The following is a 26,780-nucleotide window of genomic DNA, read 5'->3' as shown; positions in this document are numbered from 1 at the left end:
TGTCCAATGTATAAACAACCATCTTGCTTGCTGAAGGGATTATTTCTAAGACACAATGTGCAAGATTCTTTTAACCCCATTAATGTTTTATTCATTGGTTGAAAGCCTATACTCAGAGGGCCAGATTCACAGCGGAGATACGACGGAGTATCTCAGATACTCTGTCGTATCTCTCAGAGTATCTATGCGGCTGATTCATAGAATCAGTTACGCATAGAAAGCCCTAAGATCCGACAGGTGTAATTGTTTTACACTGTCGGATCTTAGGATGCAGTACCGCGGCCGCCGCTGGGGGGAGTTTGCGTCGTTAACCAGCGTCGGGTATGCAAATTAGGAGTTACGGCGATCCACTACGATTTTTCGCGTTCGCTACGTCGCTGCTAGTCTAGTTTCCCGTCGCAAATTTAGTCGTCGTTTTGGGTGCCCTAACTTTACACAGCACACGTATGTGCTGTATAAAGTATGGCCGTCGTTCCCGCGTCGAAATTAAAAAATTCACGTCGTTTGCGTAAGACGTCCGGGAATACGGAAGTACGCTACGCACGTCGCCGTTCGAAAAAATGACGTCACTTCGCGCAAAGCACGGCGGGAATTTCGAAACGGAGCATGCGCAGTAGGTCCGGCGCGGGAGCGCGCCGAATTTAAATGGCACACGCCCATTTAAATTACGCAGGCTTACGCCGGAGGCCGCCAGCGTAGGTTTTCATTGCAAGTGCTTTGTGAATCAGGCACTAGTCTACGTGAATCTGGCCCAGAATTCTTATGGTAGATAATGATGAGTGGCACTTGGGTGACAGGAGAAGAGGATAGAAAAAAAGAATAATTTCCAGGTGCTATTTTTTATGTGATTTTACAGTTCCAAGTCGCACCCCATTGCTGGCACAGGAACTGTTCAGATTTCCACGACTCATGTCGCAGTGATTATGCGAAAGATTTCTGCACTACTTTTTTTCCGATTTCATTGAGACTTGCATAGACTTAGGTCGTAAGCCACAATGAAATCGGTGGTGCACTTATCTGCGGCTTTGAAATCGCGATCAAGTTGCATGATTTCAAAGCCTCACAAGTGTGAACCAGGGCTGAAAGAGCTAAGGGCCAGATTCACAAAGGAGATACGACGGAGTATCTCAGATACTCCGTCGTATCTCTGAGGCCCCGTACACACGTCCGAGGAACTCGACGGGCAAAACACATCGTTTTGCTCGTCGAGTTCCTTGTGAAACCGCCGAGGATCTCGGCGAGCTGAAATTTCCCATTGAACAACGAGGAAATAGAGAACATGTTCTCTATTTCCTCGCCGAGATCCTCGTCGGATTCCTCGGCCAAAAGTGTACACACGGCCGGGTTTCTCGGCAGAATTCAGCTCCGATCGAGTTTCTGACTGAATTCTGCCGAGAAACTCGGTCGTGTGTACGGGGCCTCAGAGTATCTATGCGACTGATTCATAGAATCAGTTACGCATAGATAGCCAGAAGATCCGACAGGTGTAATGGACTTACACTGTCGGATCTTAGGATGCAATACCGCGGCCGCCGCTGGGGGGAGTTTGCGTCGTAAACCAGCGTTGGGTATGCAAATTAGGAGTTACGGTGATCCACAAAGATTTTTCCCGTCGTTACGTCATCGCAAGTGTTAGATTTCCGTCGCAAAGATAGTGCACCTTTAACATGGTGGAAAATTACTCCACCATGTTAAAGTATGCCCGTCTTTCCCGCGTCGCTTTTGAATTTTTTTTTTCCCCCAGCGTAAGTGCTTTGTTGACGTCGCGATTCTCAAAATGTCGGCGCGTCGTAATTTCGCGCAAAGCACGTTGGGAAATTTGCGACGGGAGCATGCGCAGTACGTCCGGCGCGGGAGCGCGCCTAATTTAAATGGTACCCGCCCCATTTGAATTGGACCGCCTTGCGCCGGACGTGTTTACGATACACCGCCGCAAATTTCCAGGTAAGTGCTTTGTGGATCGGGCACTTAGACTGAAAACTTGCGGCGGTGTAACGTAAACGGTTTACGTTACGCTGCGCCGCGGGTATGTGAATCTGGCCCTAAGTGTGCAGTATAGAATTCCAGACCAAAGACAGCATAGATACAAAGTAAAAGATAAGTATAAATAAAGCATAAAACGTATCAACATTATTTATGTTTTGCTTTTTTATGTTTTGTTATTATGTTAATACATTTTCTACAATTTAGCAGGAAAATGTCCAGTGTATCAATATAGTAACAAATCGTGGCGCAGCAAAGGTCTGAAGGAATCCTAAACAATGAAACCCCCTTTCACACTGACAATGGGCCGCGGCGAAGTGCTGCTAGTTTTAGCGGCCCTTTACTGTCGTTTTAGCAGCGCTCTTTTCGGCCACTAGCGGGGCGCTTTTAACCCCCGCTAGCAGCCGAAGAAAGCGTTAATAGCACCCGAGAAGCGCCGCTGCCGAATCGCTTTGCAGGCGTGTCGGCAGCAGTGGCCATTTATTTCTAGGGCAGAGGCGGTGGAGGGTTTGGTGTATACACCGCTCCTCCACCGCCCCAAAGATGCTGCTTGCAGGACTTTTTCTAACGTGGTTTCTTATGGGTCACGTTCACATCTATGCATTTTATGGAAAGGGCCAGGGACTTTTTTCTGGTTTTTGGTTCTATAGATTTCAATGGATCAAAACCATGTATTGAAAAACGCAAAATGCACCTGGAATTTGCAAACTGCAACCTGCATAGGTGTGAACCAGGCCTAATGCCGCGTACAGACGGTCGTTTTTTGTGATGAAAAAAAAAACGACTTTTTAAAAAACGTCATTTAAAATGATCGCGTGTGGGCAAAACGTTGTTTTATGTCTTAAAAAAACGCCAAAAAAAATTCGAACATGCTTGAATTTTTTGTGTTGTTTTTCAAAACGTCGTTTTTTGTTTCACAGAAATTGACCGTGTGTAGCAAAAAACGACGTTTAAAACGACGTTTTTAAACCCGCGCATGCCCAGAAGCTAGTTATGAAGCGAGCTTCAATGGAAAAAAGTGGTGAACGTAACCTCGCTTTGCTAGAGCATTGTGAAAAAACGATGGTGTGTAGGCAACTTCGTTTTTGAAAATGAAGTTTCAAAAACGTTGTTTTATTTTATGATTTAAAACGTTGTTTTTTTTCATCACAAAAAACGACCGTCTGTACGCGGCATGAGGCTTGATTCACACCTATGCATTTTTTGTGCTTTTTGCAATTTTTACATCTGCTCTACAGAACATGGTCCATAGGAAATCATGTTAAATGGGCTCTAGTGCAAATCTTCAAAATGCAAAAAGCACTAAAAATGCATAAGTGTGAATCAAGCCTAAGGCTCGATTCACACCTATGCATGTTGCTTTTTAGCGTTTTTGCAGTGCTTTTTGCGGTGCTTGCTGCGTTTTTTGACATGCGTTTTTACCGCGATTTTACCGCGATTTTCGTTTTAAATTTTTTTTACATCAATTTTAATTTTTTTACATTTCATTTTACAACCAGCTATAAACAGTTTAAAAAAAACGCAAATCGCGGCAAAATCGCGGTAAAAACGTGGTAAAAACGCAGTACTTGCGTTTTGGATGTGGGTCCATTGAATTCTATTACATGCAAAACACTGCTTTTTGCAGGAAAAAAAGACCCTGACCCTTTCCAAAAACGCAGAGGCACAAAAAAAGCATTGATGTGAACATGTTCCATAGGAAACCATGTTAAAAAATTTCCCTGCATTTCTGCAAAATGCATCAAAAAAAGCATTAGTGTGAATGGAGCCTAATGCCCTATACACACGATCGGACCTTTGTCCGACCAAATTCACATTGGAATTCCGACGGAATTTCATTGGAGGAAAAGAGAACATGTTCTCTATATAATCTCTGATGGAATTTCTCTGATGGAATTTCTTCCGATGGAATTTCTCCGATGGAATTTCTGTGATGGAATTTCTTCCGATGGAATTTCTGTGATGGAATTTCTTCCGATGGAATTTCTCTGATGGAATTTCTGTGATGGAATTTCTTCCGATGGAATTTCTGTGATGGAATTTCTGTGATGGAATTTCTCTGATGGAATTTCTGTGATGGAATTTCTTCCGATGGAATTTCTACGATGGGGTATACACACGTACAGGGTGCTACACATGTACAGTATCTTCTAATCCTAAAGCATAATTAAGGATACAACTTTTTTAGAGAAGAGAGGGATCGTGTGTACGAGGCATTACAAAGGGTGTTTGCATCCTGTTACCTCATTCCACCTACCTACTTCCTGAATTTTAAGTGCTTTATTATACTTAGATTTCCTTATTTTTATTTAATATATTACACATTATTACATGTAGCATTTTAACTGCTCCCCCTTGATCTTTTGACTATAATAACATTTAGTAGTTTAAATCCACCTTACTTTTTTTTTAGATCAAGTTATATCAGATTTTATTTTACATTTTTTTTATATCACAACAACATATACACAAAAACAAAAACAGAAAAAAAATATTTAATACAACTATAAATAAAATAAATTCAATTAAATGAAAACATTGAAATCAACTCATACATATTCATAGCATAACAAAACCAAAAATAAATAAATAAATACACTTTTAAGAAAGTACTTAGTGCTCCTAGAGTGGCAGAGAGAACCCTGATTGGTCTCCTATTGTTTTATGCCAGGAAAGCAATTATGTTATGCTGGAAAAATTAGGACCCCTCCTCATTTATCCTTTTGGAAGCAGCTGGTGAATAATGCACTCCCCTATTATAAAGACACGTATATCCACAGGGGTTGCCACACAAAGTATGATAGAGTTTGGGCCAATATACACAGGTCTTTCTAGTTTATTTTACAAGATATTTCAGTCCTTAACCACTTTCCGACCGCCTTCCACATATATACTGCGGCAAGGTGGCTCAGCTGTGCAAACCGACGTACCTGTACGCCAGTCTGTACATGTGTTACTGTGGGCACGCGCGCGCCGGATTCCGCGGGAGCTCGTTCTTGGGTTTGGCGGACTTAATGCCCAACGGCCACCTGCGATCGTCAGATTTGTCGCCGATCGCCGCCATTACCAGAAAAAACGATATAAAAAAATAAAAGTCCATAAATCTATCCCGTAGTTTGTAGTCGCTATACATTTTGCGCAAACCAATCAATTTACACTTATTGCGATTTTTTTTACCAAAAATATGTAGAAGAATACATATTGGCCTAAACGGATGAATACATTTGTTTTATAAAAACCGCAGAGGTGATCAAATACCACCAAAAGAAAACTATTTGTGGGAAATAAGGATGTCAATTTTGTTTGGGTACAGCATCGCACGACTGAGCAACTGTCAGTTAAAGCGACGCAGTGCCGTATTGCAAAAAATGGCCAGGTCATTAAGGGGTAAATCCTTCCAGGGTTGAAGTGGTTAAGGCTACCTTCCTTGTATTACATAAGTTGCATTGTTACCTTTTGCGTCCCTGCATGGGCTAAGTCCCTGTGACTGGAAGACAGTGGTGTATGAATGTTGTACCAAAATTGAAAATTCAATAAAAAGAGTTAAAAAAGAAAGGTTTCAGTAATAGATAAATGATGCAATTCTTTACCAGTGTAATATTTTTTATTTGTTAATCATGTGTAGCACCTAGATCCTTTTCCAAGTAGTTTCCTTGCAGATAACACACACTCTTCAGGCTCATTAGCCAGTCTAGGATATGCTTTTTCTGACGCTTTAATGAGAACTTGGATCAGGTCCGTCTTTAATATTGATTGGACCCTGGGTAAGAAAAATTCTTGGGGCCCCTCCCAATGCAATTTTGCTCTCCATCTGCTCTGAGACATACAATAAATATCAGCTAGACTTAAAATCAATTTACTGTATCAGATCAGGCAGTGATTGCGATTGGTTGCCAGAGGTTACAGCATAACATTACCAATTACTGACTGGTTGCTAGAGGTTACAGCACACATTACTGCTCACTGATTGGTTGCTAGAGGTTACAGCACATCACCTCTTCACTGCAGAGAGGCATGATATACATATGAATGCCTCAGCTATTTACATATGAATGTTGGTTATTTACATGTACACACAGGGTCTGCAGGTTAGTCATCTGTACACAACAATAGGGCAGAGCTGGGCAGCATTAGTAGCAGCACTTCACACTGAGATATCAGGACATAAGGGACAAGGAAATTTAAACTGGGATAGTTGGCAAGTATGAGGTAGCTGCTTTGGGCCCCACAACAATGACAGGGCCCAGGGCAGCTGACCCTTTTGCCCTGCCCTAAAGATGGCCCTGACTTGGGTAGGTAGTGGGTAATGATAGGATACCCCAGTAACCAGTGGCGGTGCGTGCATAAGGGGCACAAGGGCGCTGCCCCCTCTCTCCTGCCTCTTGTCTATAACCATAGAAAGATTCATGCATTGCATGAATCTATCTATGGTCGCCTATGGGAGCCTGAATTACAGTGGTGGGATATTTTTTGGGAGCATCTAATTGCTCTAATAGACATCCAAAAAGGTGAACAGTGGGCACCATGCTGGGCGCTTGCAGTTCACTCTGCTTTGTGTTAGGAAAGCAAATGAATATTGGGGCACAGTGGCAGCAATTGATGGGCACACTGGCAGCAATTGATGGGCAAACTGGCAGCAATTGGTGGGCACACTGGCTGCGGTTGATGGCACAGTGGCGGCAATTGATTGGACAGTAGTTGCATTTGATGTGCACAGTGGCTGCGTTTGATGGGCACAATGGCTGCGTTTGATGGGCACAGTGGCTGCATTTGGCGGGCACAGAAGCTGCGTTTCATGGCACAGTGACTGCGTAATCTTTTCATGGCACAGTGGCGGCAATTGATGGCACAGTAGCTGCGTTTGATGGGCACAGTGACTGCATTTGATGGGCACAATGGTTGCATTTGACGGGCACAGTGACTGCATTTGATGGGCACAATGGTTGCATTTGATGGGCACAGTGGCTGCGTTTGATGGGCACAGTGGCTGCGTTTGATGGGCACAGTGGTGGCAATTGATGGGCACAGTAGCTGTGTTTGATGGGCACAGTGGCTGCAATTGATGTTTTTTTTTTCAGTTTGTTTGCGCCCCCCCCCCCCCAAATTTTGAGCACCAGCCGCCACTGCCAGTAACCCTTAATAACGATTTGAGGACACTGAACTTTCTCTGGCAGAACTGTGAGCCAGGTCCTTGTACAAGTAAATAATGGATGGAGCTGCAACGTGAGGAGATTCATTTTCCTCTCTGGACAGTCTGAGAAAAGTCCTTTCACTAAGAATTAGATAGACTGAGCTCTTCAGGACACAGTCTTTTGGATCTCTCTCACCAACCAAACCAACCAGGGGGAAGCAGTCAATTCTGCAGCCACTGAAACACATAACAGGTCAGAAAAAGCAACACAGCCACGCTGATTACAGTGAGCCGAAACTAAATGTACCTAAATCCCAGTACCTACTGTACCTAGGAGCAGGGCAGGACTTAGGGTGGTGGGGGCCCCTGGGATTGAGTTACTTTCGGGCCCAACCTTCTAAACATTACTTTAAATAGAACAAAATGATACATACACAAGCTATGTATTAGAGCTACACAATTCTGGATAAACTGAGAATAAAAATAGAGATCACGATTCTGAAGTAAACCCCGGCCGATTTTTGCAGTTTTTCAATTATTAAGTTATAACAGCTCATCGCAATGTAATACATACATATATATATCCCCCAAAAATGAGGCCTGCAAATACCTTTTTTAGGATGGTTTTGTTCTCTGTATTTCCGGGTATCTCAAGTGCCATTCGTACTGCTGTTATGTGATTCAAATTATGACGTGCTTCCGCCCTTACTGTGTCCCTGTCGTTAATCTTGCGCATGCGCCGTTGCGCCGTAACCATTCATCGCTGTGTCTGCGGCTGCTGTTTTCTTTACTCCCCTTTTGTGACCTCGTCTTTAGTCACACGGGGGAGTATCAGGAAGAGTGGAAGGAGCTAAACATCGCAAGACTTTTCCTCTCTGCCGGACAGAGGGGAAGTTCTCACAGACTGCATTCCGGCAAGCTTTAAATGCCGGTTTAGAGGGGCTAATGTGCGCAAGCGCGGTGACGTCATGCAAATGATCAGCTGCCTGTGTTATGGGCTTTTTTTTAAGACAATGTTGTGTCTGAGGATTTACATTACAACCACTTTTAATGACTGGCATATTATTGCAAAAAAATAAACGTAAGGGGCTCCCTATTGGGCGGGGCCCATGGACTTGAGCCCAGTAAAGCCCAATGGAAAGTTCATCCCTGCCTAGGAGGGTGCTACACATGTACAGTATCTTCTATTCCTAAAGCATAACTAAGGATACAACTTTTTTAGAGACAAGAGGGATAAGAATGTCCGTTTTTTTTTTTTTTTGCTGTCTCTGCCCTCATTAGGGAGATTCATCCTCTCTAATTGTCCTGTGTTGTCACCAGAATGAGAATAGAGGGGAAATCTTCCAATATGATCATTAGCTCTGTTGACCCTCCTGACAACCAGGGATTGCCTCATTTTGGAAGGATTTCCACTGACTTTCTGTTTTAGTGATGAGACAGGAAGTGAAGGAAAATCTTCCTAATGGGACATAACCCCTCAGGGCTACCCTTGGAACAGTATAACCACTTGTGGACCGCCTAACGCCGATATACGTCGGCAGAATGGCACGGCTGGGCACAGGCATGTACAGGTACGTTGCCCTTTGAGTGCCCAGCCGTGGGTCGCGCACGCACCGCCTGTGGCACGCTCCGACCCAGTCCAAAGCTCCGTGACCGCGCCCGCGGGACCCGCGGACCCGATCGCCGCCGGTGTCCCGCAATCGGGTCACAGGAGCTGAAGAACAGGGAGAGGTGAGTGGCTGAGTGGTTCTTCTCTGTGGCTTGTCACTGATCATCTGTTCCCTGTTATAGGGAACGACGATCAGTGACATCACACGTCCAGCCACGCCCCTCTACAGAAAGAATCACTCCCTTAGGGCACACTTAACCCCTTAGCGCCCCCTAGTGGTTAACTCCTTCACTGCCATTGTCATTTTCACAGTAATCAGTGCATTTTTATAGCATGTTTCGCTGTGAAAATGACAGTGGTCCCAAAAATGTGCCAAAAGTGTCCGATGTGTCCGCCATAATGTTGCAGTCATGAAAAAATCGCTGATCGCCGCCATTACTAGTAAAAAAAAAATATTAATAAAAATGCCATAAAACTATCCCCTATTTTGTAAACGCTATAACTTTTGCGCAAACCAATCAATATACGCTTATTGCATTTTTTTTTACCAAAAATATGTAGAAGAATATGTATCGACCTAAACTGAGGGAAAAAATAGCTTTTTTATATATTTTTTGGGGATATTTATTATAGCAAAAAGTAAAACATTTTTTTTTCAAAATTGTCGCTCTATTTTTGTTTATAGCACAAAAAATTAAAACCGCAGAGGTGATCAAATACCACTAAAAGAAAGCTCTATTTGTGGGAAAAAAAGGACGCAAATTTTGTTTGGGAACCACGTCGCTCGACCGCACAATTGTCAGTTAAAGCAACGCAGTGCCGAATCGCAAAAAGGGGCAAGGTCCTTAACCTGCATAATGGTCCGGGTCTTAAGTAGTTAAAAAAAATCCAGGGAGGAGATATAACCCACCCAGCTGGCGATACACTAGTTGAGTTCCGTATGAAAATGTTTTTTTAGGAATGTTTGTTCTATTTCCTAATCGTTAGCGGGCTTAAATCAGCATTTGTTTTCCACTGTAATGATGAGAAAATTCAAGGAGCAAGATGGAATTTTGCACGGTTTAGGAGATATTCCCCTCGCAATGCGCCGCTGACGTCAGCGGCGCATGCGCAGGGGGGATCCTCGGCTAAAGGACCGGCAGCCGCTGGACCTTGCCGAATTTAAATCTCCCGCGCGCACGCGCGGGAGTGACGTCATCGCCGCTCCAGCCAATCACAGCGCTGGAGCAGCGATACCCGGAAGACACGCGGAGAAAGATGATTTCTCGCTCGGCGTGAACCAGGTAAGTTTTACACACCTCGTTCCGAGGTAAGTATTTCATAATGAGCTAATATGCGGTGCATATTAGCTCATTATGACTTTTGCCTTGCAGGAGAACATTTTTTTTTTTAAACGGGTTTACAACTGCTTTAAGGCTGGGTTCACACTATCTTCCCATGCGGCTCATGGCGGGGGGTCCGGTGAGTCTGTTCGGTTCTCTGTTTCAGGGACTAATCAGGGCCGAACTTTGCCTGAAGCAAATTCAATTTTGAAGTACCAGTACTTTCGAATGAAATTCATCAATTCATCAAACATACAAAGAATTTTCGTACGAAAATTCATACAAATGTTTACTCGGAACTCTACTAATGTATAGACAGCTTTATTCTATCCATAATAAGGAAGACAATGTTTTGGCTTTAGAGCTACTTTAGTAGAGTTACTAACTTGTTCTCTCTTCCATGTAAAAACAACCCTCATTTTCAGTTGGAATCCTTTCTTTGTATTCTAACATAGATTTACTTTGTGATCTATGAGACCACTATTCCCCAACTACAGCTTCCTTTTGCCTAGTACTATTCATCTTCTGTCACTGACTGTGTACATTTGCAAATGTCGAAGAATTGATTGTCTGGCTTTTATACAAATTAAATTTTTTGGGCAATTTCATGCAATTTTAACCATCATTTGATCATAGAATGACCAAATGAATGCATGCAGCCTACCCTCAACAGTTTTAGTAGACAACTGTCAACTCCGGTGCACCTAGTTTTACAAGCGCCACAAGCAATGTCACCAGTCCACCACAAAGGGCTTGACACTAGTATCTGCTAGAATGACAGACAAGCATAATACAATAGCAAAACCACAACTATTCATGTAGATACAATATAAAACAATTATACTTGTTTTATTAGGAAACAAGTATTTAAGAATTATGCAGAGCGGACCTGGACCTGCCATTCGCCCGTTCCGCTGATTGTGGCCCACAACCAGTTACCAAGTTGCTTAAGTGGCTCTCGCGCTTCAAAAGGTTGGGTACCACTGGTTTAAAGGCTATAAAATGTTCCCTTTCTGGTCAAAGGTCAAAATAAGCTTTGCCACAGGCAAGTAGGGAACACAGGAAATTGCATTGTGTTGGACCACAAAGATCACTCGAAATGTATTAACTCTACTTTAGTTACATAATTTGCAAGCATTAATACAAAAAACATTTTTAATTCTGTAAAGTAACACTCCATAGTATTATGCCCTGTACACACGATCAGTTTTTCCAACAGGAAAACTGTGTTCATTTTTCAGCAGGAAAACGTCTGAAACTTGTCTTGCATACACACGGTCACACAAACCTTATCTGAAATTCCGAGCGTCAAGAACGCATATGACGAGCCGAGATCAATGAAGTTCAATAGGCAGTTCGGCTCTTCTGCTTGATTCTGAGCATGCATGTTTTTTTTTTTGCGTCGTAATTGCATACAGAAGACCACCATTCCCGATAGGAATTTTTCCTGTCACGAAAATTGAGATCCTGCTCTCAATCTTTTCTTGGCCGGAATTCTCACAGGAAAAGTGTGACGGAGCATACACACGGTCGGAATTCCTGACAAAAAGCTCACATCGGACTGAAGGACCTTTTCATCGGTCCAAACCGATCGCGTGTGGGCCCCATCAGTCAGTTAACCTTCGGTCAAAAAAATGAGAACTTGCTTTAAAATTTAACCGATGGACTGATAACCAATAGGTCAAAACCGATCGTTAGTATGCAAAAGCATCGGTTAAAAAGACGCATGCTTGGAAGCATTGAACTTCGTTTTTTCAGCACGTCGTTGTGTTTTACGTCACCGCGTTCTGAAACGATCAGTTTTTTAACCTATGGTGTGTAGGCACATAAGACCATCAGTCAGCGTCATCGATTAACCGATGAGAACGGTCCTTCGGACCGTTTTCATCGGATGGACCGATCGTGTGTACGTGGCCTTAGTCTTCACCCCTTCCATGGCAGCTACATAAAATATGATATGTATGTGCTTTTTCCTGCCGTTTCTAAAGCCTGGTACACACAATCGGATTTTCTGCGGACAAATCGTAGGACTTTTGTCCGAAGGGCGCTGGCCAGGAATTAGCATACAAACGGCACACGATTTGTTGGCGGAAAATCCGACAATAATTGTTCGATGGAGCATACAAACGGTCAGATTTTTCGACAACAGCCTGCCATCACACAATTCCCATCGGAAAATCCGATTGTGTGTATGAGACTTAAGGGCTCTTTCACACGGAGCGGATCCGTATTGATCCGCTCCGTTAGCCCGTTTGGCTCAGCGGGGATTCCTCCGTTAATCCCCGCTGAGCTGTCGGCGGACAGGGCGGTCCCCGCACACTGTGCAGAGACCGCCCTGTCTCTCCTCCGCTCTCCCCTATAGGGAATCGGATGAATACGGACCGTGTGTCCGTATTCATCCGATCCGTTCCACTGGACGGAAGAAAAATAGCGTTTTCTTCCGTCCGCAAAAGCGGATATTTGCGGACGCGGATGGTTGCGGGCGTTATCGGATGCATCATCTGCTAACGTCTGCAATCCCATAGGGAACCATTAAAAGTTATTGTAACCATTATAAACGGACCGTTTGTCCGTACATGTGAAAGGGCCCTTAGCCTGTGGTGCACATGTAACACATGGAGGCAGGTTTACTAAAACGAGTGCACTCAGAATCTGGTGCAGCTGTGTATGGTAGCCAATCAGCTTCTAACTTCAGCTTGTTACTTAGCTTTGGCAATAAAACCTGAAAGCTAATTGGTTTCTATGCAGAGTTGCAACAGATTTTGCACTTCAGTTTTTGTAAATAACCCCATGGTGTGAGGAAACGGTCATAGAATGCATATCTACTTAAAATGTGTGTTTGCTAGCTTGTTTTTGAATGTTTTCTTAATTGGCTTTTTTTTTCTTACTTTCAGACACCAGACTTTGGAAAAACGTCATACTCCAAATTCAAAAGGAGCATCCTAAGGCGACGTACATGTAAAGTTCCAGTTGCAAGTAGCCCAGTTACCACTAGATGGCACAGCCATCAAACGCAAAACCTAGACAACACATTTTGCCATGGCTCTACTGAATTGTCTTTCAGTTCCTCCGAGGACCATTGTGTGACACCAGAGCAGTTGGCTTTATTACCATGTGAGTGTCTTTAGAAACCACAACATGAAATAACTGTTTTAGAAGCGTAATGCTTATGTAACTATTCATAATCAATTTCCAAGAAACTGTTGTTGAGTCACTGAGGCTGATTTACTAATTTCATTTGATTCCAAAATTTTACAAAAAACAAAACATTACCTAATCATGTGGGAAGAAAATCCATGTTTATTTATTCATCTGCAGCAATAAGAAAACAATTTTGTGCATTTTATTTCCTCTTCTTTTATAATGCTAAAATGGGAGAAAAGACTATGGGCCAGATCCACATAGCGATTACGCCGGCATATCTACTGATACGCCGGCGTACTTTCAAATTTCCCGCGTCGTAGCTTTACTTTGAATCCTCTAACCAAGATACGACGGCATCTGGGTTCGATCCGACAGGCGTACGGCTTCGTACGCCTTCGGATCGTAGGTGCAATACTTCAGCGCCCGCTGGGTGAAGTTCGCGTCGTTTTCCGCGTCGGGTATGCAAATTAGAGATTTACGACGATCCACGAACGAACGCGCGGCCGTCGCATTTTCTAACGTCGTCTGTAGTCGACTTTTTCCGGCGTATAGTTAAAGCTGGTATTATCCGGCGTATAGATAGACTTGCCATGTTAAAGTATGGCCGTCATTCCCGCGTCGAAATTTGAATTTTTTTTTTGCGTAAGTCGTCTGTGAATAGGGATGGACGTAACTCACGTCTAAGTTAAAAAAATTACGTCCTAGCGACGTCATTTAGCGCAATGCACGGCGTAAAATTTCGGAACGACGCATGCGCAGTTCATTCGGCGCTGGGACGCGCTTCATTTGAATGAATCACGCCCCCTACCCGCCGATTTGAATTCCGCCGCCAGAAGTACACTACGCCGCCATAACTTAAGGCGCAAATTCTTTGAGGATTCAAAGATTCGCCAGGTAAGGTACGGCGGCGTAGCGTATCTCTAATCTAATTATCTGTGGATCTGGCCCTATAACTATTCTTAATTGCTTGCCGTCTAGTGCACGCCTTGGAAAGTAGTTATACCAGGATCATGGACAATTGTTGGAAATTAAAAATTTACTTTATAGGCACACACATGCAGATTATTTAAAATACAATATCTTGTATTTAAACATTGTTAAAACAGCATGTACATATAAATAAAAACATTCTAGTAGTTGACCTAAATAGTCCTCCATGATCCCTCGCATGGGCGGCCCGTGTCAGTGTGAGAACAGCGGAGGGGAGGGGTGGTGCAGAGCGTATGGCGGCTATTGGAGAAGCTCTTGGCAGGGTATACTGAAGAGCAGCTGGATGTCAGGAATAGGGATGAGCCAAACACCCCCCGGTTCGGTTCTCATCCAGAACATGCAAACGGACCGAAAGTTCACGCGAACATTCGAACACTGTTAAAGTCTATGGGACTCGAACGTGAAAAATCAAAAGTGCAAATTTTAAAGATTAATTTTCAAGTTATTGTCCTAAAAAGTGTTTGGGGACCTGGGTCCTGCCCCAGGGAACATATATCAATGCAAAAAAAGTTGTAAAAGCTGCAGTTTTTTCAGGATCAGTGATTTTAATAATGCTAAAAGTGAAACAATAAAAGTTAAATATTCCTTTAAATTTCGTACCTGGGGGATGTCTAAAGTATGTATGTAAAGTAGCACATGTTTCCCGTGCTTAGAATTGTCCCTGCACAAAGTGTCATTTCTGAAGGAAAACAAGTCATTTAAAACTACTAGCAGCTATTCACAAATTGTCTGTCTTGGCAATGCAGAGAAAAGTAATTGAAAAAAATGACAGTCCTTGGGTCTGGTATGAATATTAAGGGGAACCCCTGCCATTTTTTTTCAATTACTTTTATCTGTATTGCCGGGACCGACAATTCAATAATAGCGGGAGTAGTTTTAAATTACTTTTTTTTCCCTTCAAACATGACATTTTGTGCAGGGAACCAAAATAATAATAAAAAAAAATGTGTAGGGGTCCCCCCAAATTCCATATCAGGCCCTTCAGGGGAAAAATTTTGCGGGGTTTTCGAATTTGCTGTGAACACCCCAAATTGTTCGCTGTTCTTTGAACTGGCGAACAGCCAATGTTGGAGTCGACTCAAACTCGAAGCTCATCCCTAGTCAGGAACAGTACCTGGTAAAGGGATTATAATGGAGAGGTGAGCAAAATCAACCGATCTACACTGTTCATATGGTGGTGGGGGGAGTAGTGCAGGAATCAGGTAGGTCAGTGTAGTGGTCAGTATAGAACTCAGGTAGTCAGTGTAGTGGTCAGTATAAGAATCAGGTAGGTCAGTGTAGTGGTCAGTATAGGAATCAGGTAGGTCAGTGTAGTGGTCAGTATAGAAATCAGGTAGTTTAGTGTAGTGGTCAGTGTAATGGCCAGTATAGGAATCAGGTAGGTCAGTGTAGGGATCAGGTAGACAGTGTAGTGGATAGTATAGGAATCATGTTAGTGTGGTGGTCAGTGTAGGAATCAGGTAGGTCAGTGTAGAGATCAGGTAGATCAGTGTAGTGGATAGTATAGGAATAATGTTAGTGTAGTGGTCAGTGTAGGAATCAGGTAGGTCAGTGTAGTGGTTAGGTAGGTCAGTGTAGTGGTCAGTGTAGAAATCAGGTAGGTCAGCGTAGTGGTCAGTGTAGAAATCAGATAGGTCAGTGTAGGAATCAGGTAGGTCAGTGTAGTGGTCAGTGTAGGAATCAGGCAGATCAGTGTAGGAATCAGGTAGGTCAGTGTAGTGGTCAGTGTAGGAATCAGGAAGGTTAGTGTAGTGGTCATGTAGGTCAGTGTAGTGGTCAGTGTAGAAATCAGGTAGGTCAGCGTAGTGGTCAGTGTAGGAATCAGATAGGTCATTGTAGGAATCAGGTAGGTCAGTGTAGTGGTCAGTGTAGGAATCCGGCAGATCAGTGTAGGAATCAGGTAGGTCAGTGTAGTGGTCAGTGTAGGAATCCGGCAGACCAGTGTAGGAATCAGGTAGGTCAGTGTAGTGGTCAGTGTAGGAATCCGGTAGATCAGTGTAGGAATCAGGTCAGTCAGTGTAGTGGTCAGTGTAGGAATCAGGAAGGTTAGTACTACTGTACTAGTAGAAGGGACTCAGGGAGTGCTAAAAGTCTGGCGGGGGTGCAAATTTCTTGCCTTGTCCCGGACGCTGACAACCCACGCTACACCTCTGCTACACCACTGACTGTCTATATAATTTGAGGAAAATATGCATATAAAAAACTTATGCCTTTGTAACCACTTTAAGTCAAAGTCAGGTAATTTATGTCTTTTATATCTGACATTTGGCTTTAGTAATACTTGGTATTTGTTCTATTTGTGAAATGTTACTTTCTGTTATAATCTCTGAACGTGTTTCAGATCTGACAGATGTGTCCAGCACTAGTGACTCCAAACCATCTACATCAGACGACGCTCCTCCTCAGTCCCTCACCAAAAAATCCATAAGAAAGTGTCTGCATCAAAGCAAACTGACAATTGTCCATCCCCAGGTATGAAAATATTCTAATATAAATTAACAACATAGCTAATGCAGGGCTCAAAATTTCAAGTCCTGAGCTACTAGCCAGGCCTCAAGAGTTACTCGCCACCAGTTGCCCCACCTAATTCATACACTGCCTTGCGCCTAATTGCACCCGTAAACACGCCCTCGTAGATTATCTCATGGAATGACAATGTTTTATGCAGAATCAAGTTACAAAATTAAATATTACCAACAACAACTTTAACAAAATGGGACTGGGCACTGGGGGCAGACCAGAGGGACAGGGCACTGGGGGCAGATCAGAGAGACAGGGCACTGGGGGCAGATCAGAGGGACAGGGCACTGGGGGCAGACCAGAGGGACAGGGCACTGGGGTCAGACCAGAGGGACAGGGCACTAGAACTGGGTCTCTTCCCCATTCTCTTGCTGTCTCCTCTGCAACTCCCATCCATCCTCTCTCTCTCCCATTCATCTCATCATCAGGAGCCTGTGTGTGCGGCTCCACGCTTGCCCACGCTATGTCCCCACTTCCCCCTTCCCCCTTTTATTCAGGCTGGCAGAGAGGAGAGGAGTACAATCCAGCACTGAGATCCACACAACTGCACAGCCATTGACACTATAGCACAGCGCACACTGACAGCGCACAGCACACATTGAGACCAGTCTGTTCACAGTGCTCAGGCTAAACTTACATAGAGCACAAGGAGAAGAAAACTGCACAAACTAGAAGGCTGCCGCTCTCATGTCAGGGCAACTTTCAGTGAGCGCTGCACCGGAGTGGTAATTCTTGCAATCCTCCACCTCACTCATTACTTTCTGCTCTCCAGCTACATTGGTCGGGGCCTGGGGGGCGGGGGGCAGGCTCAGAGAGGTCATACTGTTGGGTCCCATGGCTTAATGAGAATTGTAAGGAGAGCACCTGTGTACTGCTCTGCCTGTGCGCGGCTCACCAGACTATTTTTCCCGAGCATGCACCTTTCCTCTTCGGCCGCCAATCTCATCGGGACTCTAAGTGTAGGCACAGATTGGAGGGAGATTGGTCATGCAGCCCTGTCATCACTCGCCCCCAGCTTAAATCCACTCGCCAAATGCTAGTAGGCGAGTGGAAATTTTGAGGGCTGCCTAATGAATCAAATGGTTAAAGGATGCCAACAATAAACTTCTGACAAATATAAAAGCAGTTTCTACCCAAAGTAAAAATGAACGCATAACTAAAGAAAACTTTTTTATTTTGGATAGAGTGGATAGGAATTAAAACAACTTTCTGGTTTTTATTGCTGTCTGTGTCCTGTTAGGGAGATTCGCCTTCTTTTTTTGTCCTGGTGACAGTTGTCACTGAGAGTGAAAATTAACAAGAATTCCATCACTAGTTCTGGTGTCTTTGGTGACAACTCACTTCCTGTTACGACTATAGGACAGGAAGTGAGTGGAAATCTCCCTATTGAAACACAGTTAAAACAAACAGAGGTTTTACTGTTCCTTACGCCAGCCTTTTTCAACCAGGGTGCCAAGAAACTCTGGGGTGCCTTGAGATTTCTTCAGGGGTGCCTTGAGATTTCTTCAGGGGTGCCTTGAGATTTCTTCAGGGGTGCCTTGGCAAAATAACTAAAAATTTATCATAAATTGTATACAAGCTGGCGTGTGGATTACGCTTCCTTTTTGGTTACACAAAGCCACAGGTTTTCATTTTGCATTATTTTTAAAGGGTGTCTTAGGACTGTTCAAAATTGCCAAGGGTGCCTTGACTAAAAATAGGTTGAGAAACACTGCCTTACGCTATCCAAGATGAAAAGCAAAAAATGTGGCTTACTTTAACTGTTTGCCGACCGTATACTGTATATATACAGTGGCAAGGTGACTTTGCTGTGCAGATCATGTACTTGCACGTCCGGGTCATGCACGCCGCCAGTGCCCCACTGTGATTAGACACATCGGGAGCTGAATGGCGGATACTGCAGACTTAATGTCCACCGGCACCTGCCAATGCTTCGGTACACAGGCAGAAGGCTGGTATGCTTATGTACACAAGGCAGATTACCATTGTGTTACTACAGACGGCATGGATCCCGTGTCTCTGCTAAGCAAGGGCACCGATCCATGCCTTCTTCTAGTACAAGCACCTCCCCCACAGTAGTAAAGCACTGGTCAGGCACACATTTAACCCTTTCATTGCCCCAATGTTAACCCCTTCCCTGCCAGTGTCATTAGTACTGTGACAGTGCTTTTCTTTCCACCACCTCTGGCTCAGACCCTTGGGGGGGGGGGCTGCTCTGTGACAGCTCTGCACTCTGTGTGTAACCCCCAGAAAGTCTGCACTCTGTATGTAATGCAATCCTGGTATTTAATGCCCCTTTAAGACCCTCCTACTGTTCGTGAAATTTGAATGACCACACCCACTATTTGATGTGATTTGGAGCGTGTGTGTGGGTGGAGGGGTTTTGGGGGGTCGTGGTTGAGTTCCAGCACCTGTTGATTGAGCAAAAAAGCCCTGCTGGTCCCAAAAAAGGATGTCAGTTAGTGTCCCAACTGTCCACCGCAATATCGCAGTCCTGCTATAAGTCGCTGATCATTGCCATTACTAGTAAAAAAAAAAAAGATAAATAAAAATATCCCATAGCTTGTAGACACTATGGGCCAGATTCTCAAAGGACTTACGACGGCGCACGCCGTCGTAAGTCCTAATCTGACCCGTCGTATCTATGCGATCCTTAGAATCAGTTACGCATAGATATCCATTAGATCCGACAGGCGTAAGTCTCTTACGCCGTCGGATCTAAGCTGCAATTTTTTTTGCCCGCTAGGTGGCGCTTCCATCGAATTCCGCGTCGAGTATGCAATTTAGCTAGATACGCGAATTCCCGAACGTACACGCGGCCGACGCAGTAAAGTTACAACGTTTACGTTAGGCTTTTCCCGGCGTAATGTTGCCCCTGCTATATGGTGGCATAAGTGCGGCGCAACAATGTTAAGTATGGCCGTCGTTCCCGCGTCGAAATTTTAAAAAGTTACGTTGTTTGCGTAACTCGTGACACGCCACCTAGCATGTCACAAGTTGCCGAAAGAAGCCGAACGTCGGTGTGGCTCTATATGGCGCCTGCGCACTGACGTTCGGCTTCTTTCGGCAACTCGTAACGCGCAGTATGCGACGGTCGGAAGCCTGTCAATCAGATAGGAACGCCCAGTCCCACAGAAGACATACCCGGAAGCGGCGGTGAAAGTCGGTATGTACGAAAAAAAAAACAGCCGATTGTCATTAGGACAACTCGGTTGAATGTAATGTTAAAAATTTATTTTTTGGGTGAACCTCCACTTTAACCCTGTGTGTACCCGGCATAACTCTTTAGGACAGACAGTGTTCAAAGCTGATAATGAAGAATTGCGAACACAGTAAAGACAGGGTTATTTATATTAAACATTATTCCACAGCCCCCTCCTAAACAACACAAAGCCGGGAGAGCATGTAAGGATATTTAAGCAATAAAAAGCACATAAAAAGGTAACCAGCATTTTGTTAAGGTATGCTATGTTACTGGTGAGCATGTAACAAATATAAACTAGATGTTACGCCAATTTGGCTGCAAAAGTGGAAATACACTTTAAGCCTTTTTACTGTTTTTTTATCTCATGAAAACCCAGACAGACATCCCCACAGTAGTTGCAAAAAAGCCACAACAAACGGTATAGTGTTTTGAAATGAAGAAACAAAACAAAACTAAAACTCAATGGTTACCAAGGGCAGCACAGACAATTTTAACATTTTTTAGTGTAAGTTTAGTGTAAGTTCTTGCAAATGATTTCAATTTTAACAATGTAAGTTATGTTAAATATAAGTCTCCATACTGTAACTATTCCTATTTCAGGCATTGCTTGGATCTATTGAAGAACATAAGCGTGGATTACCAAAACAACAAGACCCCAATATTCAAATATGTGATGGACACACGTGTACAATCAGAGGTATATCTTTCAATCCTTGTTCATTGGGGGTATTGCCTGGGTCAAGTACTATGGCTATTTGTGGTTAACAATAAAGGCTTATTTAGCTGCTAAGACTGGTCAGTGCTCCCTCAACAATTCATTGATTATTTTTAAAATAAATAAAGAGTAATCTATAGAGTGCAGGGTTCAGAAGTGTACTACGTACACAGTACAGGGTTCTGGAGTGCACTATGTACACAATGCAGGGATCTGGAGTGCGCTATGTACAGAGTACAGGGCTCTGCAGTGCACTACGTACAGAGTGCAGAGTTCAGGAGTTCATTACGTACAGAGTGCAGAGTTCAGGAGTTCATTACGTACAGAGTGTAGGGTTCAGGAGTTCATTACGTACAGAGTGCAGGGTTCAGGAGTGCACTACATAAAGAGTGCAGGGTTCAGGAGTGTGCTATGTACAGACTGCAGGGTTCAGGAGTGCACTACGTAAAAAAGTGCAGGGTTCAGGAATGCACTACGCACAGAGTGGTGTAATCTGGAGTATACTATGTACAGAGTACAGGGTTCTGGAGTGCACTGCATACAGAGTGCATGGATCAAGAGTGAGCTATGTACAGAGTGCAAGGTTCAGGCGTGCACTAAGTAAACTAATTACAGACTGCAGGGTTCCGGAGTGCACTACATACAGAGTGCAGTAATCAATAGTGTGTTATGTATAGAGTGCAGGTTTCAGTAGTGTGTGCTGTGTACAAAGTGCAGGGTTCAGGAGTGCACAACATATAAATTGCAGTTCACAAGAAAGAGTTAACAGTGTACAGTTCAGTCTCCAGCCAGTCTGTTAATTTGAAGAAAAGAGCAGGGAGGAGCAGTGGAGTGCCTTGCCATCCTAGGCTATGGGGGTGCGTGCTTCTTTTGATGCACGCAGTGTAGGCAGACACAACTCTGCTGCAATAGAAAAACGCCACCCTGAAACAGGAAACCTGGGGCAGCAGTCATGGCAGCGACCTTAAACTGGAACGCAGACACAGTTTAAAAGGTAAAGAAGCTGCATACTTAGTAAGTGATTAAACCATCTGCTGATTCTACGTAAGAAAACTGGGTTTAATATAATCCTAATTGCTTATTTTACCGATGACCGTCATTCAACCAAGCTCGGATAAAAGCCTTCAGAAAAGTTTTCTTATTTCCAATGGCCTCTGTCACACAGGCAGTTTGATGCCTAATTTTACCCACAGTTTTTGGGGAGATACATATGACCGGTAACACAGGTTCTTTGCCCACTCAATGCCCACTCATTCCAAAACTGATAAAGAAAGTTACACCTTAATTATCCTTGCGATTGATTTAATTAAAAAAAATATTAATTAAATCAATTACCACAGCAGTTTTATTGGCCACATAACATGTCTGAGTATTATTAAAGGAGAAGTCCAGTCTGAGCTTTTTAGGCTAGGCTTCTCCTCTGGGTCACAGGAGTGCAATTCGTTGCGCGTGCCCGGCGGCCGCAATGGCTGCGGGGCACCCGCTATTGCCCAGTAACTAAGCAGGACCGTGGATCTCTGTGTGTAAACAAAGAGATCCACGTCCTGTAAGGGAGAGGAGACCATGGCAGTGTCCTTTGTACATAGGGACACAGATCGGTCACCTCTCCAGTCAGTCCCCTCCCCCTACAGTTAGAATCACTCACTAGGCTACACATTTAACCCCTTCCTCGCCCCCTAGTGTTAACCCCTTCCCTGACAGTGACATTTATACAGTTATCAGTGCATGTTTATAGCACTGTTCACTGTATAAATGTGAATGGTCCCAAAAATGTATCAAAAGTGTCCGATGTGTCTGCTTTAATGTCACAGATCGCCGCCATTCCTAGTAAAAAAAAAAAAAATCATAATTATGTCCCCTATTTTGTAGGCGCTATAACTTTTGCGCAAACCAGTCACTATACGGTTATTGCGATTTTTTTTTTTTTTTTACCAAAAATATGTAGAAGAATACGTATCGGCCTAAACTGAGAACATTTTTTTTTTAAATGGGATATTTATTATAGCAAAAAGTTAAAAATATTGTGTTTTTTTTTTCAAAATTGATGCTCTTTTTTTGTTTATAGCGCAAAAAATAAAAACCGCACAGGCGATCAAATACCACCAAAAGGAAGCTCTATTTGTGGGAAAAAAAGGATGTAAATTTTGTTTGGGAGCGACGTCGCACAACCGCGCAATTGTCAGTTAAAGCGACGCAGTGCCGGAAGCTGAAATTTCGCCTGGGCAGGAAGAGGGTATATGTGCACAGTAAGCAAGTGGTTAAACAGTATAGACACTTATTTGTAATGTTCTACATAGCTATACCTGCAAAAGGGGCCAGCCTGAAGTGATCTAGCAGGTTCATTTTTTGACTAAAGTTCCACTTTAAAGCGGAGTTCCACCCAAAAGTGGAACTTCTTCTCATTTGTATAATTTGACAGGTATCCTGTCCCCACTTCCAAGAGTCTGGGCCATGACAAATGACTTCAGCAGCTCGGCTCCCTCCTCCTCCCTCCCCCACCGCTGGGCCTGTAGAAGAATGGAGCGGTCCAGCGGTGGTGCGTCTATAGAGGGCGCTGGAGCGCCGCCCCCTCTGGCTCCCGCACACGCCACTGATTACAATAACATAGGGGGCATTTTTCAGGGCACAGCGGTGACAATGGGCACAGCGGCGACAATGGGCACAGTGGTGACAATGGGCACAGTGGTGACAATTGGCACAGTGGGGACAATTAGCACAGTGGGGAGAATGGGCACAGTGGCAACAATTAAAGGGCACAGTGACATCAATGGGAACAGTGGCGACAATAGGCACAGTGGCGACAATAGGCACAGTGTCGACAATTAAAGGGCACAGTGGTGACAATTGGCACAGTGGCGACAATTGATGGGCACAGTGGCTGCGTTTTATGGCATGGCACAGTGGTGACAATTGATGGCACAGTGGCTGCGTTTGATGGCATGGCACAGTGGTGACAATTGATGGCACAGTGGCTGCGTTTGATGGCATGGCACAGTGGTGCGAATTGATGGCACAGTGGCTGCGTTTGATGGCATGGCACAGTGGTGCGAATTGATGGCACAGTGGCTGCATTTGATGGCATGGCATAGTGACTGCATTTGATGGCATGGAACAGTGGTGACAATTGATGGCACAGTGGCTGCGTTTGATGGCATGGCATAGTGGTGCAAATTGATGGCACAGTGGCTGCGTTTGATGGCATGGCACAGTGACGGCCTTTTATGGCATGGCACAGTGGTGACAATTGATGGCACAGTGGCTGCATTTGATGGGCACAGTGAGGCTGCAATTTTTTATTTAGTTTGCGCCCCCCCAAAATTTTTGAGCACCAGCCGCCACTGGAGCGGTCCCTCGCGCATGTGCTGTAGGGACCCGGCGTGAAGCTGTAATGCTACATTGCGGGTTCCCTTTACCGCAATGGCAGCAGCAGCAGCACCCAACAGCAGATGGAAACATTAGCTGGTGTGCCAACATCGCTGGACTCCATTACAGGTAGGTGTCCATTTATTAAAAGTCAGCAGCTGCAGTATTTGTAACTGCTGGCTTTTAATTTTTGCAGTGGTGAGCAGATCTCCTCTTTAATCTTGACAGCTCATTCATAGATATTTACAGTTACACGATCATTCTTATCTACGGTTATCAGTTGGTAAAACTTGGTGTTTTACAGGAAGATATAACAGTAAACGAACATACGCCTTCTGCACTGCGGTCTGCTCTGTTTGTGTAACTGCCTGGGTAACCAGTCTTTCACCCATGAGTCTTTTATGATTATCTCAGATTCAAATTGCTTCAAGACAAACTCCAGACAAGAAAAAAATTTAAATGTAGTTAGTGCAAGTACCTGGGTTTGACTACAGCCTGGTTTTCCATTGTTCTGCAGCATTCAGACTGATGTGCCGCATGAACATGTACTGACAGGGAACACGCTGACAACAAGAGAGAGCAGAGTGAGTAGAGGAATGCTGCTGCTCCTTCACGGTCCAATCACAAGCTGGGGCAGGATAGTGACTATTATGTGCAATGAAGAAAAAAAAAGGCAGGATACCAAGCAGGCTGTAAAGTCTGGCAAAGCTGTGTACATTTAAATAGTACCGCTCCACAGTACTATTTAAAGTGGGGGTTCACCCGTACATACCACTTTTTCCCCTTAGATGGATGCTCGTTTTGTCTAGGGGAATCGGCTAGTTGTTTTAAAATATGAGCAGTACTTACCGTTTACGAGATGCATCTTCTCCGCCGCTTCCGGGTATGGGCTGCGGGACTGGGCGTTCCTATTTTGATCGACAGTCTTCCGAGAGGCTTCCGACGGTCGCATCCATCGCGTCACGATTTTCCGAAAGAAGCCGAACGTCGGTGCGCAGGCGCAGTATAGAGCCGCACCGACGTTCGGCTTCTTTCGGCTACTAGTGACGCGATGGATGCGACCGTCGGAAGCCTCTCGGAAGACTGCCAATCAAGAAGGAACGCCAGCTCCCGAAGACCCATACCCGGAAGCCACGGAAGAAGATGCATCTCGAAAACGGTAAGTACGGCTCATATTTTAAAACAACTAGCCGATTCCCCTAGACAAAACGAGCATCCATCTAGCATCCATCTAAGGGGAAAAATTGTTTTATGGGTGAACTCCCGCTTTAAGTTTGAAATATACTTGGCACATTTATGAGAGTGTGAACAGTACCAGCAGCATAGTCAGCCTACAAAATATAGGGTTGTGTAAATCTCAGGACTTACTCACCCATGACCAAATTACATACTTCATTAAATCGGAAACGTGGTAAGCAACTACTGCAGGAAACAATATATTAAGAACAAGATATTTGCAAACGTTAATGCAAAGTTACAATTTATTTCATGAAATTTGGCATGTAGAAAGGTGTCCAGATTTTTGCTGAGCCAAAATGACTATTTCCTGCTGTTTCTTGCAGCTGTTGTTTATTACTTCTAACAAAATTGTAAAATATGTAATTTGGGTAGGGGTGCCCAATCTTTAACATGCAGCTGTACTAGCTGCTGTATACATTTTTACATAAAACAGCCATCCTTTGGCCTTGACTTAACGATGTTGTTCAGTATGGGTACAAGGTATAGTATTGGGGCTCATAGACGGTTTCAGTTACAAAAAGTGAAAAAAAAAAAAAAAATTCAAAAAGAAATTCTTCACGGAGGAACAGCCGGATAATACTACAAATATTTATTAGTTATCCACATATACAATATCACTTTAATAATTTAGGTAGATATACACATCTCCACCACACTAATAAAAATTAGACTCTAGTCTAAATGAGGACACAGGTGGCCACCACAACAGCCAAACAGCTTACAACACCCTCCTGCAGGAGCAGCACACTCATCCAGATATCAGGCCCACAGGTTTAATTTGAAGAAAAGTTTTCTTGAGAAAAAAACACAATGTACATAAGTTAGGACTCAGAGACTAAATTGGGTGTTGTTGCTGGCAGTCCGGTATAGTGCAGTTCAAGTACTAACGTATGTTCATAAGTCTGAATCAGTCAAAGAGATGGAATAAAGGGGAGAAAAAGACCACAAAATACACTGTTATATTAGATTAACCACATAGGGTATATAGCAACTTAAACGGATGGGACCCACTAAGGAAGGTTTTTTTTTGACAATTTAAAGACTTGGACTGCGTCACACTTGTATACATCCCAACAATATAAATCAGGGTAAATACAGCTCACCATAGGTCAGTGGTTCTCAACCTGGGGGTCGGGACCCCCTTAGGGGTTAAAATTAGGATTTGCCAGGGGGTCACCTAATCCTAGGCTGTTCCTGAAGCCCGCACTGCTCTCCCAGCCTTTTTGCAGTTGCCCAGCAGGGCTGTTCCTGGAGCCGCCCATTCAGTTCACGGCATGGCTGGGGGACAGAGTCTAGAGGTCAGCTAACTGATGAGGAATGTGAAGTGGGAGGGGCTAGAGGAGACCCTATCTCCCGATTTCCTCATAGGTGTCACTGCTGCTAGACACCACAAAAGCTGGAGACACAGGGAGTAACACTACCTGTGATTATAGTTGCCATTAAAAGTCCCCACTACAGTTCTCAGATCAGCAGATGACCTTGATCACAAGCACCTAAGTTGACTGATCAGAACCCCCGCCCCCCAGCAATGCCACTCATCCCAACTCCCCGCCAGTACT

General features: G+C 44.1%; 1 protein-coding gene across 1 annotated transcript in view; it reads left to right on the top strand.

Annotated features, from left to right (window-relative positions):
• CDC20B (cell division cycle 20B) overlaps positions 1 to 26,780 on the top strand; it is an 84,613-nt gene that overhangs the window by 32,146 nt on the left and 25,687 nt on the right. Inside the window, exons 3-5 of the mRNA XM_040339430.1 lie at positions 12,940 to 13,159; positions 16,521 to 16,651; positions 20,505 to 20,601. Coding sequence (XP_040195364.1) covers positions 12,940 to 13,159; positions 16,521 to 16,651; positions 20,505 to 20,601 — 448 coding nt within the window. The remainder of the gene's footprint in view (positions 1 to 12,939; positions 13,160 to 16,520; positions 16,652 to 20,504; positions 20,602 to 26,780) is intronic.

The sequence above is a fragment of the Rana temporaria genome, chromosome 1 (genome assembly GCF_905171775.1).
Source record: "Rana temporaria chromosome 1, aRanTem1.1, whole genome shotgun sequence".
NCBI classification, from domain to species: domain Eukaryota; kingdom Metazoa; phylum Chordata; class Amphibia; order Anura; family Ranidae; genus Rana; species Rana temporaria.
Note: the sequence above shows the minus strand (reverse complement) of the source record. Positions and strands in the feature narration are given on the sequence as shown.